At 38.0% G+C, this 20997-nt stretch overlaps 1 protein-coding gene and 2 long non-coding RNA genes across 3 annotated transcripts in view; all 3 read right to left on the bottom strand.

Annotated features, from left to right (window-relative positions):
* The window catches only part of dip2cb (disco-interacting protein 2 homolog Cb), a 68879-nt gene extending 62768 nt beyond the window's left edge, over positions 1–6111 (bottom strand). Inside the window, exon 1 of the mRNA XM_017495385.3 lies at positions 5769–6111. Within this exon, the coding sequence (XP_017350874.2) occupies positions 5769–5847 (79 nt within the window). The 5' untranslated portion in view covers positions 5848–6111. The remainder of the gene's footprint in view (positions 1–5768) is intronic.
* A 2984-nt stretch (positions 6112–9095) lies between these two features.
* On the bottom strand, positions 9096–10107 carry LOC128628816 (uncharacterized). Its single transcript, XR_008393069.1, has 2 exons — positions 9971–10107; positions 9096–9756 (listed from the first exon to the last, which is right to left on the bottom strand). It is a non-coding gene; the product is annotated as an uncharacterized LOC128628816 (long non-coding RNA).
* A 4212-nt stretch (positions 10108–14319) lies between these two features.
* Positions 14320–20722, bottom strand: LOC108280586 (uncharacterized). Its single transcript, XR_001815806.3, has 4 exons — positions 20414–20722; positions 19639–19700; positions 19027–19081; positions 14320–18866 (listed from the first exon to the last, which is right to left on the bottom strand). It is a non-coding gene; the product is annotated as an uncharacterized LOC108280586 (long non-coding RNA).
* Positions 20723–20997: the final 275 nt, after the last annotated feature.

The raw sequence follows: 20997 nt of genomic DNA, 5'->3' as shown, positions 1-20997 counted from the left end.
TTATAGTATTTCTGGATTATTTTTATGGATGCACAAAAAGCACTGAATTAATCTACAGTACTAAATTAATAATAAAAACTCACTTTCACTGCACCTTGTGGTTTCTGTTACTCACTGCCTTTAGGAATATTATTTTACTTGTGTTTACTTTTGATCATAGCGTTTTAATTAGACATTACAGATCTAACTCGCACTACACTGTGTATCAGCGTGTCTACACCGCACATGATCTGCAAAACGGCCTCGTTACTAACAGATCACTTCCGTTATAATAAACGACAGAATGTACACTGCAAGCGCACGAATACAGCATATAATGACAATAAACTTAAATTAAACTTTCTTCCTCAGACACTTGATAATTTCGTGTCCGTCTGATGGAGACTGAGGTCATGTTGAGAATAGAAGGTAACGCTGACAGAAAGTAAACTGAAGAAAGTCATTGTCTGTGACTCGGGTGTCTGCTAATGCTAGCGTGTGTATGGTGTCATGCGCCTTCGCCTAGGAAGTGGCTTATACTTATGGTTAGTAAAAAAAACAGCTAGTGTTATATTTTAGATGATATTACCTTTCCAAAATCCACATACTAGACAGTAGTGCAGAGTGCATAGTGTACATGTATAGTATGTCATCTGGGAAACTTTAGTATTTACTCTCCGAAGCGTGTTTTCAGAACAGAAATAACATAATGAGTAAATCTCCCCGTGCCGCGCGCAGACCAACTAATCGATAATGAGATTCTTTGACAATGATTTTTATAATCGATTATTATCAATTTTATTGATTAATTGTTGCAGCTCTAAAGAATATGTAAAAAAAAAAACCCCAATGCTCTTGACAAAAGCAAACAGCAGCAAGCTATTACTTGTTATCTGTGATGTCTAGCTTCATGTCTGCTTTAGCGTTAACAGCTGAGAGCCGAGCTGCTTGCAAAATGTGCCCATGTTAATCGCTTTTCACATGGGAGATAAAAATCAACTCATCCCCCATTCATTTTTGCACTAGCATCTACACATCAGTATAAATCAAATACAATACAAGTTGATCTAATTAAAGTAAAAAGATTGTCAGAATTGCATTTTAAAGCATTGGTGTTTGGCAAATATATATAACCTAAACCTTTTAACATGAGGATGCAATTTATACTGGAGAGGAGTGTCGTGCGTCAGTGTAGGCACCACATGGAGCGTTTAGTTTCTGTGTTGTCTTGCACTGGGATTGTACATACAACATGCAAATGTTAGTACTGACCATCGGTTTTTACCTGTGTTATCACTGTATATGATTAAATAAAGTTTGTTAATTCAGTGAGATTTCACAATGTATTATATACATTTATTTATTCGAGGCAAGAACACACACTGCTGCAGTATGACTAAATACATAAATATAACCTGTACTGTTTGTATTATGGGCACACACTGAACATTGAATACATTCTTCTTATAAGTCATGGAGGTGATGGCATAAATACATGCTTTGTGTGTGCATCAAGTGCACTTTTGCTGTAAAAGGCCACATTAATTAAAATGGAAGTGTAGGACATGGCACCGCTGCTCAGTGCATTTATCATGGGTGGTGAACGGGCTTTACTGACTGCCACATGTTCATCGCTTAACTCCTGTTACACAATTACTGACCATGACCCATATATGTGGGCTTTCCCCACACTGTCACCACAAAGTTGGAAGCACATGATTGTCTAGAATGACTTTGTATTCTGTAGCATTATGATTTCCATTTTTTACTGGAACTAAGAGGCCCAAACCTGTTCCAGCATGACAATGCCTCTGTGCACAAAATGCAACCTTTATAAAGACATGGCCTGCCAAGCTTAGTCTGGAAGCACTGAAGTGTTCTGCGCACAGCCCTGACCCTAACCCTAACCCTAACCTTTGGGATAAATTGGAACGCAGACTGCACCCCAGGGCTCCTCGCCACACATCAGTGCCCGATCTCACTAATGCTCTAGTGGCTGAACAAATCCCCACAGCCTTGCTCCAAAATCTAGTGGAAAGCCTTCCTAGAAGAGTGGAAGCTGTTATAGCATCAATGGAGGGGACAACTCCATAGTACTGCCATGCTTTTTGAATAGGATGTTCAACAAGCACATATGGTCAAGTGTCCACATACTTTTGGCCATATCGTGTACCGTGATATTAGCATACACAAGAACAAGCTAAATGCAACTAGAAAATAGGCCTATTTGTAGAGCAAAGTCTGTAAAACAGTGTTTTAAAATCCTCTGAATTATCTCAAGGCAGAATTCTCTCAAATATCAACATAAATGTAAAGAAAAGCAAGTGAATACTTCTTGAGGGTGGGTGACACACTGTTTCGGGTCAGTGCTGAGATGAGTTTTTATACTAACGAGCACTTTTCGCTTCCACACACACAAACACAAAGATAAGCATACTATGAAACACACGAGGAAAAAAAAAATCTCCTTTTGTTTGGTGGAATGATGCAATCGACATGAAACTTGCCTGCTTCTGCTTCAGCATGAACAGACCCTCCAGTCTGCCTACACTTACACTCCCAGGGTCATGCAACAATTTTTTTGTTTTTGACCTAGTGTGACTCACAAGAGGTTTGTCCTGGGTCAAAATAACTGTCATTTTCCCAACACCAGAGTCAAGACAGTCTGCAAGATATGGACAGAAATAGCACAGCGAGTGTGATGCTACTGTGAATGCAATATGCCAAGCAGTATATTAAAACAAACCGCTGAACAGGTTATGGCCTTTGTTAATTTTAAGAAAATTATTATTAGTATTATTAGTATTATTATTATGATTATAGTAGTATTATTGCATGAATTAACACACCAACAAAAAATGTACCTGGAATCTGTGGTCACAACGCTCACTTAACAGAGACAATGTGGTTTGTTAGAGAGCTCATTTGCATATTGCAGACTTTTGTGATATCAGTATTGCTATAGTGAGGCTCAGGAATCAACACCATGTCGCATTGCATTATAGGATCATTCTACTGTTAGGGTAGGGTTTGTTCTTTGTTCTCGTGCTACAAATGTGCTCACATACACAGTCACAGCTGAAAGAGACGCTGTGTATTGTGATTTTTAGGACTTATCACGATTAAAAGTGAATCAGTGGCGCTGCATCGTTTGCAACTCCAAACAGATACCAAGCATACTGATAAAAGTGCAGTAATGCAAACTTCCTATTAAATTTCCAGACATCTCTTCATCACCTGTTTGGCTTGAGTGCCTATCTTTTCAAGTCCCTCAACGGACATTTTAGAAATAAATGACATACAGAACCTGCAGATCTACAAGATGACAAAATGTTATAACAGTCATTCAAACCTGCGTGGCAGCTGTTACAGTTATAGTGGCCTCATTGTTCTCCACATCAATTTTATTAATGTTTATCCTACTGTTTTTGACGGCATAAATAATAAGCATAAATGTACATACTGAATACATATTAAGGTAAGAGTGCATTACTCTGTACACTTGATGTTTTCCTGCTAATAAAACATTAAAATATTACATCACACTTGCCAGATGTGCATTTAATATTTTCTAGTATGATTGTTAATTATTTCTTTTCCCATCAAAACCATTTAAAACGACAAACATGCAGAGATTTCAGTCAATAGTGAAACACAATTTGAGAAATATATTGCAAGAGGGGAAACAGATGCCATGAGATAGGGAAAATTATTGTTTTGTCTAATAAAGCATTCACATCAAAATTCAAGCTCACTTCTCATAATATAATGAACTATAAATGGAAGGAAATATATTAAATAGAAATGCTTTTACATAGAACACACAAAGGTGTATTATAGAAGAAAATAAAATATATTAAAATGTAATTTCACTTAACACTGCCCCAACTATTCAGAGAAATGTGCTGTATGGAATACTGATGCTACATAGTTTTCCAAGTTCGTTAACACTACTGGCAAAAATTCTATCAATCAAAATACACTTGGTTTAGTAGGCAGAGTCTATAAAGCACAGTTAGTACAGGCTGTATTCTTCTCATTCTGAAAGGCAAAAAAAATGCCAATAAAGTGATTGGAAAAATATAACTCTTATGTTAACTGAAACTTTGCTTTCCTAATTTTTTGTTCAGATTTTTCTTAACCACAGTTATGTGCTAGGTGCTGCTGTTAAAGTTAATAACATTATCCTCCCTCATTTCTGAATCCCCCACCTCACCTAATACATATATTCATTTATATTCAGTCATCATCATAACTGGTTATCTCAGTCAGTGGTGCAATGAATCCAGAGTCTAGAGGTGGACCGATAGTGGATTTTACCATTACTGATACCCAAGTTGGTCGGTACCTGCTGATAACCCATAAATCAACTTAAAGTTTTTTACACTGATACTGAATGAAAACATAACAATCAAAGTAAAATATACTGCTGAACTTTGTTACAAAAATAAACAGTACTGACTGTACCATGAAAATGTACTGTACTTTTTATAAATGAACTAAATATATAAATATTAATATATATTAACTATTACTAGACATTAAAGTAAATAAAATATATATGTCCAAACTGAACCAAAAAGTAACACTCCAAATACCAAATAAAACAGACATACAAAATAAATCAAAAAACACTTCAAATAACGCAAAATTTGTCAGTGATTTGTCCACCTCTAGAGGCTGCTCTCGTTCTATATAATGACAGTGGACCATTCTGGACACAACCGGGGAAAAACTATTGGTGTGAATTTTTGCTGATAACTTGTAGTTCCGGCAAACGATTATCGCTGCTAATTAATTAGCAAAAACAATCAATCGGGTCGACATCCACCAGAGTCTATACCATGAACACTAGCCACAAGGCAAGAATATTCCAGTTCATCACCATGCACAAACCAAACACATTCAAGGGAGGAAACCTAAGCACCCTGAGGAAACCCATGCGGACACAGAGAGAACATATAAACCTCCACATGTTACCTGACCTCAGGATCGATCTGGGAGGCAGCAACTAACATTAGATTTTCTGGTTAAATACAGCATTCGGATGAGTTGAGGGAACGCTTATATCTGGAAATGGCCCTGTTTCACACTAGAATGACTGGAACAGTGCAGCTGGCTGCCTATCTGACCAGGATTCTGACTAACCTCGCCGGAAATGGCGTATCACCCACACGACACTGCGTCATAGCATCACGATCACAAACCTAATCGTGATAACAATAAGCAAACGATATATCGTGCAGCCCCACAGCCAAGAGTCTCTAGAATGCAAAGAAAACGGGACAGAGAGTCCCCATGTGCAAGTTATATTCAGAACACAAATCTGTGTCCTGTTCATCCTCTCACTTGTACAGGTCAGAGCGCGAGGACAGCACAGCCGTTAGAAGAGTGAGCAAAACAAACCCCGTTACTCTCTCTCTCACACACACACTAGGAGAAACATTCACATTCAGACAGCGTACTGTGCGTCTAGATGAAAGAGAAAGACTGGGGGTTTATGAGAAAGTGAATGGTGTGTGTCAGAATCTGCAGAAATCTCAGTGCACGGTTCTTCTGACACCAGAACCGATTATAAAATAAAAGCGGAACCATTAAGGCCCAGTTGGTGTCATACAAGGTCGCACGTCAGCACGCATGAACACTGTACAGCGAATGTAAACACGCAAAGAAAAGGCCCGTGCCCGTTTAAACACGTCAGTCTGCATGTGTTTAGTCTGGCTTTGCCTCAGCCTCATCCCGGAGCCACCGTAATGTAGGCCTCCTCCACCGGGGAAACCTCCACTCACCTTCCGACAGCTCCAGTTCCAGCTCGGCGATCCGCGCTCTGATGTCCAGCGGCAGCGGTAATGCATCACGCTCCGCCATTCGGTCTCCTCCCCGTATCCCAGTCTCTCACACACACACACGGCTCGATCTCAAAGCCCGAACGGGCAGCATGAGCGTCCGCGCGAGCATCCGACTCGAGACAGCAAACGCTCTAAAGGGTTACTGGCTCGTGCACTCGCGTCTGGAGCGACAGAAGACGCGGCTCCGGGAAATCGGGATGCTGCTAGCGCCAGTGATTTGCGGCGGCGGAGAACAGAGAAGTCACTCAGCTACAGCGACGCCTCACAGCCTGTGCCGTGGCGTCCGGGTCACGTGACCATGGCGCACGCATTCTCGGTGGAGGGCGATAGAGCGCAACATGAGCGACTGTAACGGAAATCTGCACTTCTCTGGATAAATCTCACATTTCGTGATTTCTGCACGTGACGCTGCAACAGTGCAGCATGTGTTTGACCAGAGAATAAACCTGCTTTTTAATTAAACTCGTCTTCTGAACTGTTGCACGTTTGCATCTACACTGCATGTAATAATCATTTACAGACTATTCTGTGCAAAGGAACTTACATCTGAGACAGGATCCAGTACATACACACACACACACACACACACGAGCAGTTAGGGCTTGCTCGCGTGCTCTCTCTTGTAGTCCTGGGGTTTGAATTGAACCCTGATAGTCTGATGAGCTTCCAGCTGCCAAAACACAGAGTGACCTGATCAAACTGTTAAACTATCTTTTCCAGCTGTGGACACAACATTACAGGCAATTAGAAAATATCAGATATTTTTCAATCACTTTAGTCAGTAATAAGAAATCTGGAAAATAAATTACCAGCTGGTAAAGATGCTCTACAAGTCTGACCAGCTCTGTGTTTTTGGCAGCTGCTAAGACTAAGCTGGATGTTTCTGCAAGAACAGTCTATATTCATAGGCTTACGGGGGAAAACATTTGGAGCAATGTTTGGAGAAAAGGATCAAATTTTAAAAAAACACTGGCCCATTTGCTACAGCCAGATGGCACTATCACAGCAGCTTTGAAACACAGACCTAATGCCATTCAATGTGCCAGCTGTCTATTTTGAATAAAACCAAAAACTGCAAGGAGCTTCCAAGTTTGTGAATGTTTTTATTTATTGGCTTTTGCATGGTAGTTTGAATAACACAACTCAGCACATATTTGGAAATCATGTACTGGCTGTTGCCTAGATGCAGTCTAAACTTAGGCTCTTTCTAAACCTGCATGGAATGGTCAGATGAACATGCTAGCCGTGTAGAGGCCTTTTTATAATTTGACTTTCTAAAACAATATGATTTTATTTAACAAGTTAGTTTATGACAGAGTGCTCAAGCTCACATCCTAGTTGTTGAAGCACTATTGTTCAGTGTTTTGCTAACTCCTGCTCACCTGATCTAAGCGAATCCTGCAAAAAAGAAACACTAAAAACATCTCATTGGGATGTTTCCAAAAAACATCTCAGATGAAACCAGAACACATATGACTAGGACGTTCCATCCATCCATTTTCTGTACCGCTTCTCCTAAACAGGGTCACAGGGAACCTGGAGCCTATCCCAGGGGACTTGGGGCACAAGACAGGGGACACCCTGGACAACCCAGACAACCCACTGCACACACACACACACACACACTACAGTGTATCAATTAGTATAAATTTATACAGTAACAATTTGGAAATGCCAATCAGCCTACAACGCACGTCTTTGGAGAGGGGGAGGAAACTGGAGTACCCTGAAGAAACCCCCGAAGCACAGGGAGAACATGCCAGCTCCATGAGCACAGGGCAGAGGTGGGAATCGACTTTATAAAACTTTGCTTAGATTCCAGAGTGCATGTACAGTGTAAAGTCTAACACTAGTATTCTATTTTCCATTCTTTTCTAATTGAAGCCAACAACGTTCATTACAAATTGTGTTATTGACAAAATCTTGAGTAGAATCTTTGAATTGTTTACATGAATTTCAGAGTTTCTTAGTATTTGGTATGTTCCCTTTTTGCTTTAATGACAGTGTGCAGATGAGCTGGCATCGTCTCCACAGGTTTGTGCGAAAGTTTATGATCCATTTTTGATCAAATCCATCAGAGTTTCGTCTGAACACATGCTTCAGTAGATTAGTCATGAGGAAAATCTGACTTTTTCTACAAAACAGATAACATGGTCGATGTCACTAATTTGCTTACATTTAAATAGGGACCTGGAAATACTGAAGAATCTTCAATATCTTGAATATTTAATGTTCAACATTTACTTTCTTAGTTTTGAATATTTAAACATCCTAAAAACCTGTTTATTTTCAATTTTAAATGAAAATAAAATCCCAGATTTTCAATGTGGTCTCAGACTTTTGGACCCCACTGTATATATCCTCACCAAAAATACAGGAAATGGCACATGTACCAAAAATCAGATTAGTACATTTCCTCTTTATAAGTGACTGTAATCAAAAATACACTCTCCATTTTATTAGGAACTAAAATTATTAGAACTAGGAAGGGGGCTGGAACTGTTGACAAAGGGCACTGCTGAACTGCTGTTCACTTGATGTTTTTTGTCTGTTGTGTCAAAAGATCAGCCATTTCCAAAATACTCAAATCAGCTCCTCTGACACCAGCACCCATGCCACAGTCACTGAGCTCACATTTCTCCCCAGTTCTCAGGTTTCATGTGAACATGAGTACAGAGTCAAGAGATGAGGCAAGTCTCAAATATTTATTTGTGTATTACAATGAACAGTTAACTTGTTCATTGTAGTGTTTTTATTGTTCATGAATAAAACATTGTGAAATGATTTATATGGAAATCGCTGCAGTACATATTGTAAAGGCTATAGAATCCACAGTAAATGTCAAACTATACAATCGCCCTTATTCATCAAATGTGCACAGATTTGAGTGCACTGAACGATATATGAATGAATCTGCATCAGTAAATTTTTAAGCCAATTGATTCATCTGCTTGAAAACAGGATCATATCTGTGAATCCCTTATTTACATATCCAATACATATCACACACCCCAATTTCTAAAGTACCTGAAACAAACCCTAATTTAAAAAGAAATTCAATCAGCAGACTACAGCTATCCAAGATGCAGGAAAGAAGAAAATCAAGCACAGAAAGAAGTTACTGAATATAATGGTATCATGTAGGCAAACAGTCCTGTGAAAAAATTAGTACACACCACAGAAATTGTTGGATTTTTTGACATATTTGGACAAGCAAACATTTGATCATCTTTGAAACAATGACTTGAACAAAACAACATTGGAAAATGAGCTTTTTTAATCATTTATTTGACAGAAATATGAATAGATGTGATATTCTTTCTGTGGAAAAAGTAAGCACACTGTTGGCCTCATAAGCTAGTATTGCCCTCTTTAGCAGAAATAACTTCTTGTAGACATTTTGCATAATTGTCCACAGGTTGCTGGAATTTTTGAGCACTCTTCCATGCAATATTTTTTCAGTTGTAAGACGTTTTCTTGCATGTACTGTCCTTTTCCCCAACCAAGATTTCAGTGGGATTCAAACATGTCTGCAGTTACTGTGGCCAAACAACTCTTTCTTTGATTCCTCTGTCCAGATCACATTATTCAAAAAGGCCTCGTCTTTGCCTACATGCTCATTGGCAAACTGTAGTCTTGCTTTAGTGTTCCTTTTAGACATCAAAGGCTTTTTCCTGATACGCCTCCCATGCAGGTCAAGTTTGCGCAATCTCTTTCTGATTGTAGAAGCATGCACTTTGACACCAACAGTTGCAAGACTTACTAACAGATCCTGTGATGAAATGTTGCGGTTCTTGGAAACTTCTTTTTGTATCAGACAGTGTTCTCTTGGGCTGAATTTGTGGGATGGCCAGCCGTGGACAAATTGGCAGTAACGAGGAGGAGGGAGAAGCCAGGTTGTGAGGATGCACACCTGGAACTGATTTGACTAATCAGTGGGAGAGAGTGAGAGATAAATGAGCGGCTGGAAGTGCCAGTGGGGGACAGTGAGATAGAGGCATGTGTATTTTACATGATGTTTGAGCTATGTTGGTTATTAAACTTTGTTTACATTCAGCTGGTTCCCACCTCCTCTTTGCCCATCTGTGACGTTTGTTACAGATGTATTTCAAATAATTTGGACATCTTTTTATATCTCTTACCAGACTCATAGGCATCCACAACCTCTTTTTCTGAAGGCCTTACAGAGCTCTTTAAATCTTGGCATGATGACACCACACACCTCAATAACAAAAGGAACACCAGACACTAGATATGAGAGGGGTATAAATAAGACGGGTTCCACCAGCACTCCCTAAGCAGGTTCTAATCACTGGCACCCAATCTTGAACAGCTGATTCTAATTATATGGATTGGCAGGTGTGATAAATGTAGGGGTGTACTTACTTTTTCCATGTTACTGATCTGTTTTTTGTTAATTTAAATTGTGAACATTACTACAAAATGTGAATCTTATGTGTCAGTTGATAGTGTATCACCTTTATTAACAGGCACTGTTTCAAACAGGATCAAATGTTTGCTTGTCCAATGTAAAAAATAAAAACAACAAATTTCCATGGGGTGTATTTTTTTTTCTCCACACGACCGTGTGTGTGTGTGTGTGTGTGTGTGTGTGTGTGTGTGTGTGTGTGTGTGTGTGTGTGTGTATAAAAAAAACAAAAAACAGGTAGACAACTTAAACTGAAAAAATTTATTTAAGGCTTCATTTATAAATATAAAATTTATTAAGTTCACAGCCAGGACTACATTGTTATTTAATATAACACAATGCTGAAAGAAATAAATTGAGAAATTATGTAACAACCTAAAAACCTATTCAAGTGTCTTTAAATAGCCCAGTTGCTCAAGACAGCTGCATCCAGGTCAGACCTTCATGGTACCCCAAATGCTCCTATTACTCAAATAAAGAACTAATGACCTGTGATAAACCTTTACAAGATAAATATTAACATTAAACATAATTACCTATATTTTAGGATAAGGTTCCCACAATTGTGATTATTAATGTTTTCATCATTCAAATTTATTACAGTGCAAAGATTTTCTGTAATTTCTATAATATAAACAATGTAATCACACCACTATAATACTGACAGTCAGGGTGGTATTCTTGGAAATATTTACAGTACTGGCTGATTATATTATATCACAAAACCTTACTGCATAGCTACATTTATACTGTGACTAATACATTACAAGATACAGTATCATTAACTTTACTGCAAAACTATGCTCCAAAAGCATTTCCCTGAAGCAGCAAAAAATTCATCTGGCTAATATTTCTATCATTCATTTCTTCCAGGATAAAGCAGTTAGCGAAGCTGAGTGAATGAATGCTGATTTTTTGAATGCTGATGATCATTTTGCCATTCAAAATATTTTATTGAAGGAGAGTAAGTGCAACAGGTGAACACCAGAGGTAAAGCTAGGCAACACTAGGTAATATTAGCTTAGCCAGTTCACTAACATTTACTAGCTAGCTTGATATTTTAAATAGATACCCATATAGCTTATTTTCTTATTATTTTTTTGTTATGCAGGTATGTGTATTGATTGTCACTATTGTGCTCAAGTTCTAATGGTATAAATTGATATACCTGTATACTCATTTTATCTTAAGATTCACTTTTATTCAACCACACAAAAAGTACCATAGTAAGCATACTGGACATCAAAAGGAACAATCTGCAAGTTCACATTCATGGAGCACTGTAAAATCAATTTATTGGGTATAAAATTGGACAGAAACCTTTGCCAACTGGGTCATTCTCTGAGTCATAAGGCCTCCAATACATACAATATGACATTATTTCCAAGCCATGCATTCTCCAACTCATTTGATTAGGTGATCACTAACAAAAAGGCATTCGTTTCAGTTCAACACCTTTCATGGTTTAATTTGTCTGTAATTGTCCTCATTGTCAGAAATCAGGCTACTCTCTGCATTCTTAGCCATTTGGTTCTTATTATGGATCACGTGCATCAATGATTTGTGCCAAATGATTACTGCCAAAAATTAAATCTTAGAAAATGAACATATCTGAAATAAAGAACAAATTATTTAATATTACAAGTTACTTAAGATTGGGCACTGTTCCCAAGTGGACAGTGTTCATGAGGAAGTCTCAATCAAGCTAGAGTTTGTCTCTCTTGCTGAGCTGAGGACGTTTCAGCGAAGATTCCCACTGTCCCTTGTGGTTAGGAGGGGTGAAACTCTCCAGTGTAAACTGCAGAAAACTTTGCAAACTGATAGTACTGTAGAATGCTTAGTGCTCAAACAAAATGTTAAACCTATTGTGGTGCCCATTGTTCTGTCACTTTTTTGAGGGATGATGTTTGCAATGGGGAGGTGCAGTATTAGAAGCATGGGTAAGGCATTCAGCCATAGATCCATAAAGGCAGGGTCTATGAAAAGCTGTGCTGCCAAGATGGAAACAACAGATTTTAATCAAAGGGTGATTTTAGGTTTTAACTCACAGGGGACTTAGTCCCCAGTGAGAATGAACTGTATATTATATACAAGCAAAAGGGAAATATTAAGTTCATGTAACCTGGGCAGTAGGACAGAGTGATACACATTGTGTTCAGACCAAACAATATGTGGAAATTGAGGGGTCCAGAGTGTGCAGATGTGAGGTGGTGATCGATGACTTTGAGCAGGGCGGTATCATTGCTGTGTTGTGGTTGGAATCCAGACTTAACGGATTCAAATTGATGTTAGATTGAAGGTAGGAATGGTGCTTATTAGCAACAACACATTCAAGGTCTTTGGACAAACAAGTAAAATTGATCTAGAATTTATACTATGTGTGGGACTGGAAGAGTACCATTCATACTTCAAGTCCTCAAAACATTCGACAAGTGTAACAAGTGACAGTGACGACTGAATTAATCCTTTTTGACTCTAAATCAACTGATTTATTAAAACTCCACATTAATGATACAGCTATCATCTCTTCCCATGGTTCCTAACCACAGAATCATTATAGACTCCATCTTGTCATTTGAGACCTTTAGGTAAATTAAACGCACTACAAACGCCTCTAATTCTATCTCACGCAACATTGCCTGTCATAGATCCTGTCTTTCTCCTCTACTGCCTTTTTAAGTCAATTAGGTTTTTATCATCATTCCCCTATATAGCTTTCATACATCGGAACAAAATGTAATTTCTCCATGACCATGGTGAAACACAACAGAAAAAAACAGTGATTAGTAAAGTTGTATGTCTTCAGTCATTGTTAAAAGACAACCAAAGGCTCAGCTGTTATGACCAGAGTGTATTGCGTTACAAAGTAATCTGTAATCTAATGATTTTTTCTGATAACGCAGTAATGTAACACATTACATTTTAAATTTGTCATTTGATTACAGTCACTGATGTCAATAAAAATGCGTTACTTGCGTTTCAAATTTGTTAAGAAAATAATATTACATAATATTTAATACATATTATACATTTTTATACATATTTTAAAATAAATCACGTTTTGCCCCGAAGATTTTCTTTAGCCCCGAATAATTCTCCACTTGGAGCTGTGGAAATATTTTGCAGACAATATTCAAAAGCAATTGCAAACTGTATTTGCATTTCCTATGTGTGGACGCATTTGTTCTGACATAATTCAAATGACAATGCAAATCGTGTATTATCATTTCCATTTTCATTAACACGAATGTACAATGTCTGCCAAACGGAAACAAAAAGTCCATCTGCAGTTGCATTTCCCGTGTTTCGTGTTATAATCCTGTCATATTGAAATAGCAATGGCAATTACCCTGTTTGCGTTTTCACTTCCTCTGGGTTGCATATGGAGCCTGCCAATATTTAAACAAAATGGCAAATCCATTTGCATTTGCATTTCCCATGCCTTGCACAGAAACCTGCCAATCAGTGTTGGGGGTGGGAGTATACTATGGGGCATGTTTGTATTTGGAAGTGACGTCATTCACAGTCGATCGCATTTTAGACTGGCTCGCGGTCACCAGAGATTCACTGCACATTCGAGATTCTCTCTCCTATTTCTCAAACAATAAACACACAGAAAGGACAAATGGTGCATTGTCTTACTCTGGAGTGAAATGAGAACCAAGTACAATTTAATATATTTTTTATTTTTCTCCCATTAAATCCCCCTGAAGCTAATCTCTCAGAAACGTGCACCAGCGCTTTATAGTAATAAAGTCAGTAAAGGACTTATCCTGTGAAGCAGACGACTAATAATTACATGACCTGGACAACTGTGTAACATTCTACCAAGAGTATAGTCGTCTGCTTCACAGGATATCTAACGTATTGCAGTATTATGATACAGAATGGATACAGTATTTATTTTTTATAGCATATATTTTATTAATGATATACATTTTTAAATGTGATTACACATAAACAATTATTATTATATAAACATTATTGTGCCACATAAAACCCACATTTATTTATTTATTTATTTATTTATTTATTTATTTTTATTAACTAACTCTGCTAAGACTAACTCTGGTTTGATTGTGGCACAGAGAGAATGTAGCACAAAGCAGGGTTGGATAAGTGCCTTCAATTAGGTGAGGGGTTGGTATGTTTTTGGTTTTGTTGGCAGGCATTGGTGTTTTAACTTACAGGCAGCTACAGGAAGCCAGTGGTAAGCAGCATGTGGGAAAACCTGGTGACATTAAAACCATCTGTGCAGCTGCAATCTGTATCAGTTGCAGTGGTGTGATGGTGTATGGGAGAAGACGTGTTCAATCTAAAGATGACAAGGGCATTGAGCACACTCAGTGGGTAAAATGGCCAGATCCTTTCTTTTGCTGTAAGGGAGAATCCTTTACAATGGGAGAAAAGGAGAGAATGTTATTTGGGTTGTGTGAGTTGTCAGAGGGTCTGATCTAGTGTTGGGGAGTAGCTAGTTAAAATTAGTGACGCTACTAACTTAACTACATTTTTCAGTAGCGTGACAGTACCTCTGCGACTGTAGTATTAGTGCAGCTTTTCCAGTAACAAATGACTTTTTCAAATGAATAATGATGTAGCGTGAGCAATCGCTACGTATTTTGTCCAATTATAACGGACCTCTTCAGTGCATATCTATGGTGCCTGCTTGCTACACATGAATTAAAAGCCTCACTCTAGCTCACATGAACAGGAAGAGACTGTCTGATGGACACAAAGTGACCAGCCACAGATGGTTACGTGATGTATGGGGCAGGTAAATGATAATAACATAATAAACTAACACTGGAGTTTATTCTCTGATATAGAGAATATTACTGGTGCTTTGTTGTGAATAGGCAACACAACACAATGTTTACAGTTACTTACAGATAAAATAAAATAATTCAATACATTGATCACTGTATGCCAAGGGATTTATTTGATGTTCTGAAAACAACAGTCCGATTGTATTTCTCAACATCGTTTAAGGAAGCAGCAAGAGAAAAAAGTTCCTGTCTTAAGTTTTTTTCTTAAATTCATTGTTTATTATTATTTCCATGATTAATTAATTAATTAGTGGTAAAACAACAACAATAATAATTATTATTAATCAATGCATGTATTAGCCTATCGGAAGTATCAGTTATTCAGGTTCAACACTCTCTTCCTTATTATCGATGATGGAGCGGGAGATGTGACTGATTCCGGCAATGAAAAATCCAATTACCCGTGGCTTTATTTGTCAAAGTTCATGTTCCTTAAGTATTATTCAAATAATAAATCTTACACCGTTATATGTAATCATTGCAAACCAAAGAATTTAAATACTTCATCTAATCCAATATCAAATCATGACATACTAAAAATGTTGCCCATTTAAGTAGCAACATGTACACTCCGCAAAAAATAAACATCAGGAGACTGTATTTTAAAGATAATTTTGTAAAAATCCAAATCTTCATTGGAAAGGGTTTAAACTATGTCTTTCATGCTTGTTCAATGAACCATAAACAATTAATGCACATGCACCTGTGGAACAGTCCTTAAGACACGAATAGTTTACAGGCGGTAGGCAATTAAGGTCACAGTTACAATAACTTAGGACACTAAAGAGACCTTTCTACTGACTCTGAAAAACACCAGAAGAAAGATGTCTAGGGTTCCTGCTCACCTGTGTGAACATGCCATAGGCCTGCTGCAGGGAGGCATGAGGACTGCAGATGTGGCCAGAGCAATAAATGGCAATGTCTGTGATGTAAGACGCCTAAGACAGTGCTACAGGGAGACAGGAATGTCAGCTGATCGCCTTTGCAGTGGAAAATGACATGTAACCATGTGTCCCCCAGACGTGATCGAGAATTTGCAAATGCCTTGGTGGAAGAGTGACCCCACTCTTCTCACAGCAAGAACTGACAAATCTGGCACACTCCATGAGGATGAGATGCACTGTAGTACTTAAAGCAGCTGGTGGCCACACCAGATACCGACTGGTATATTAACATCCCACCCCCCACCTTCACCCCTTCGTTCAGGGACTCATTATTCCATTTCTGTTAAACAAATGTCTATGAAACTTGTTCAGTTTATGTCTCAGTTGTTGAATGTTTATGCTAATACAAATATTTACATGTTAAGAAATTTGCTGGAAATAAAAGCAATTGACTGCGAGAAGACGTTTCTTTTTTTGATGAGTATAGTCAGCTACCTTTTTTTTTTTAGTAACTTGTAAATTTAGCTAACTACTCTTCTAAAAGGGTCGCTTGACTGTAGCTTAACTACTTCAACTATGAGTAGCTTGTAGTTTGAAAAGCTACAGTTTCAAAGTAGCTTCCCCAACACTGGTCTGATCGTAGAGCTTTCTAAGGAGATGATGAGCATCTCCGGGGAAATACAGCATCTCAATGTTGATGCAATTTCCATTCAGGAGATAAGCTGTCATTCTTCATAAAAGACATGTTATGATACAAGCCAAAGCATGTGGCTGAGGGAGGAAAGTAAGTTAAGTGTCATCAGTATAGCAGCAATATGACAAATCATGTATTACCTCACTGAGAGAACATACATATATAGAAGGAAAACAGAGAAGGACCAGCAGTGAGCTATGTGGGACAACAGTGATGAGTCTGATCTCACACTAGGATGAACATGAGTCTCGTTTAAAAAAATCCTACAACTTTCCTACAAATCCCTTCAAAATCCCCCCAAATCCTGCTTGCCATTCCTCTATCCAACTTCCACTGCCTTAGCAACCAAACTTTCTCCAGAATTGTATCTAATCTCTGAAACTTTGTCCTCTAACTGTCAGACAATCCCACTCTCTTCATAATTAACTCCTCTGCTCCAAACATCCACATCACACATTATCACACACAACTGGATCACATTTACTGTGCCCTTTGTGTCGTCTTCTCTCGTTTTACTGATTCTCATGTAATCATCCATCATGGTTATCTATGCAGTGTGTTTTCACATACTTCACTCCAAGCCTCTTAGAATGCATTATAAACAAAATGTTATTAGAAAATGTACATTAATCTGCAACTTTTCAGTACATCATATAAACATGGCATGATGGTAAGAGAGTGTATACACTAACTCGTACAAATCCACATTACCGTGAGCAATTCAGTTTCAGTCTTCACCACCAGAAATGCTTTTGCCATGCTATAATGAATAATTTCCTTTATAAATGCCAATATAAACTTCAACTGAGGGAAAGTGATGATGCCAAACACTGCCTGTTGCATTTTTATTTATTTTTTAAAAGGTACGAGCCACAGCCAGGACATTTGTTGTGCATTAGTCATAGCAGTCTAAACTCATGAAAATTATTTCTTACTCTGAATACCAAATGTTACATCTACCTTGGCTCAGCTCGGAACATTGTTGAAAGAGGCTTTTGGAAACCCAATTTGGTTTATTAGTCAGTCAGAATCATGGTTAATCTCACTTTTTCTCTTTGAAATTTTTCAACTTTCCTCATTTTAGGTCAAAGTTGTACGCAAATATTTCTTCTTATGGTTTGTCTCAGAAGAGCCATAATAAATGTTTACCGTTTTAAGCTGTCCTTTGCTGTTTGTGTGTGTATTTAAACTGTGGAAGTAAGTTTGACCCATAACATAATGGATGTAACTTTTTCTCCAACATAATAGGAGGGTTAAAAAGCATCTGCTGGTAAATGGACTTTGTAGTGAGTGAGTGCATTAATCCAAACTACTGTTTCAAATTGAAATGAGGACCAGTTATTTGAATTTTGAAAAAAATTTATTCAGCAAATAATTGCAGTAATCCATTACAAATAATGCAAGATCACATCAAACCAATCAGATAGGAAAACGTTATTTTCTATTATAAATTTAAAAAAAAAAAAAAAAAAAAAAAAAAAAAAAAAAAATTACCTTTTTTCTGCCACTATGTTTAAACTAAACTTACCATGTAGGCTGCTTCTTCTGACCAACTTAATTTTACATCAAGTGATGGGAATTGAGAGATTTTAGCACAGGATCACGCGAATAGCTGCTCCTTGTGTTATGGTGACTCCAGAGATGATGTCGAGTTCAACATGGTGAGGATTAACATGTGAGAGACTTTTTCTTCATGCTACACAGCATAAATCTCAAATCAACCTAAGAATCACAAGTATCTTTATCCATCTGAGCAGTCAGCTAGGTGAAGGCAACAGCGGTGCGTTTACATGCACATCAAATTCCGTTTAAAGGTCTATATTCGGGTTTCAGCCATATTCTGAATATAATGTTTATATGTTTACAGGCGTTGGAATATTCCTGTATACATGGTTGCCGTAAGCATGCGAGCTCTACACATGTGCTTTCCCGCTGTCATTTCTCTGGGAGATTCAAGATAATGCTGTTGCAACCCACAATTCATTAGAGACCGAGGATGCACATACATCTCCTTTCAGTGGATTTTCTGAATAATGTATTTGCATGCAACAAATTTCTGATTAAAACAGGCATATTAAAGGGATGGGAATCAGAATATGGTCTTAATCTGAATCAGCTGTTCGGATTGCAGCGTTAACGTGACTCAATACTAATTCAAATGCGCCATTTAATATAGGAATATTGATGCACCTGTAAAAGTAGTCCCTGTAACAGAAAAACAGAAGGAGGACAGTAGCTTCAAAAATTTAGCTGCTAGCTATCTAGATTGCAAACAGTTAAATAGTAATCAAAATGAAAGCAATCAAAAATTAAATAAAAAAGAAATCTTAATATACACCGTGTTCAGCAAGAAAACTCTTAATACCTTTAAAAACAGTTTGCTGGTGAAGTGGAAGACATGCCTGCACGGCTGGCCAATCCTGGGTGAACACACACACAAACATGGGAAAATGGTGACAATTTGTTGCTACAAATTTAAAATGTACGCAATAAAAATGATCCTGTCTGAGCTCAGTTCAAGTGTAGACACAATCATTAAAGTGTAAGCAATTATTATTGACTTGCACATCAATCAAAGTAGATTTACATCATTGCTCAGACATTTCACCCACACACTCGTGCACGTGCGCGCACACACACACACACACACACACACACTCGCGCTTCTCTAGCATAATCATAGGCGGCAGATTGCCAGCTCTCAGATTTGGCTAGTTTTCATCATTGACCCACAGTACGATGGGTCTCAGAGGGAGTTGTTAAAGTCAGGGTACGACAGGAGACAATAAAACTGCAAAAAAACAAACAAAAAACCCCCCGGCAAAGTCAGTCCGTAGTGTGGTTTTCAAAACAACTTCAATTTCTTTAGAAATAAAGTAAAGCCATGTTAGTAAATCATGACATTATTCAGAAACAGCAGTCACCTGGATTGTAAGGGGTTGTTCTGCTAGGTTTGCACAGGCAGTGACACACTTACCAAATCAGGATGTAGTGACAAGGAAGGCTCCATGCTTCACTGTAGTAGGAACAAGCAGAGTACTGGATGTGAAGAAGAATTCAACAGTTTACACCTCATCTGACCTCCTTTGGTTCATCAATTCAGACTAATCAAAATTAAATGTAGTAATATTAAGCTAAAATGCATCTTGTATCCCCCTCCCACCCATTCCAACTCAAACTTTCCGACTTGTAGATTCAGCAGTTTATAGTATTTTTCCAGTGGTAGTGTTGTTTTTTTTTTTTTTAAATAAAGATTGAAAGTTGTCTGAAGCGTCGCGGTGGTGACGTTGAAGTCATGCGACCGCACTGTAGTTCGTTTATAGCCTAACTTTAGTTTTTTACTTCTGGCGATTGTATTTACACGTCAAAAGTTGTGTTAATTTTAGATTATCTCGATGAACAAAACGTAAGAATCAAACTTTTGTCGGTCAAAAAGCTTCTTTTCTGCAATTATCTAATAGCCAATGGATAAATCCTGCTGGCTTTTTGTCGAGGAAACCGGGGTGATGCTAACTTCCGGGTTGGCATCATCCCTGCAGGATTAATGACTTCTAAAGACACACGGGTCGAGTGTTTAAGGTGTGACTTTTGAGGCCCAGACGAGCTGTAGCTCTCCTTCTGAGGCTAGAAACGTGAAAAACCAAAACGACTCAAGTTTACATTCAACGTAAATGGCTTGGTTTGTTTAATGTAACTAGACGAAGTCTCCTTCCTTCACACCTCAGTGCGCTCCTGATTTCGGGAACTCTAACCTGAGAGCACAATGTGATCCCACGCCGCCGTTTCCTCTCAGCAGCTTCACTACACAGCTCTGTACAGACGCGTTCATTTCCCTTCTGAGCAAAACCTTCAGCGCTCCCCAGCTAAACTAACCACTCTAACTAGCAGCTCTACTAAGCTTAGATTAAACAAACCGCTTCTTAATACAAGAACATACAGCAATTAATTCAGACCAGAGATTCAAGTGCTCGCGTTTACCTTCTTCTTTTTGTTTTAATGGCGGTTGGCAAACCAGCTAAAGGTGCATTACCGCCACCTACTGGACTGGAGTGTGGGCAGTGGATTGGCAGAAAAAAATAAAATACAAATGAATAAGTAAATAAATAAAGAAATAATAATAATAAAAATAATACCAAAACAATACTACATAAATAAAATTAAATAAAGAGATAAATAACTATATACTAGGTATTCCTACTAGATTATTAAAGTCTCAATTATCCCAATACTTTTTAAATAATTTATTAGGGGGCAGTGCATTTCCCCAGATGTTTTCCCCAGCAAGTTCTCTAGTGTCATGTTTTGTTTTCCAATCTGCATCTCTAGCTCAGTTCTT

The sequence above is a fragment of the Ictalurus punctatus genome, chromosome 20 (assembly GCF_001660625.3).
Source record: "Ictalurus punctatus breed USDA103 chromosome 20, Coco_2.0, whole genome shotgun sequence".
NCBI lineage: Eukaryota > Metazoa > Chordata > Actinopteri > Siluriformes > Ictaluridae > Ictalurus > Ictalurus punctatus.
The sequence above is the reverse complement of the archived record's forward strand: the minus strand, read 5'-3'. Positions and strand labels throughout refer to the sequence as shown.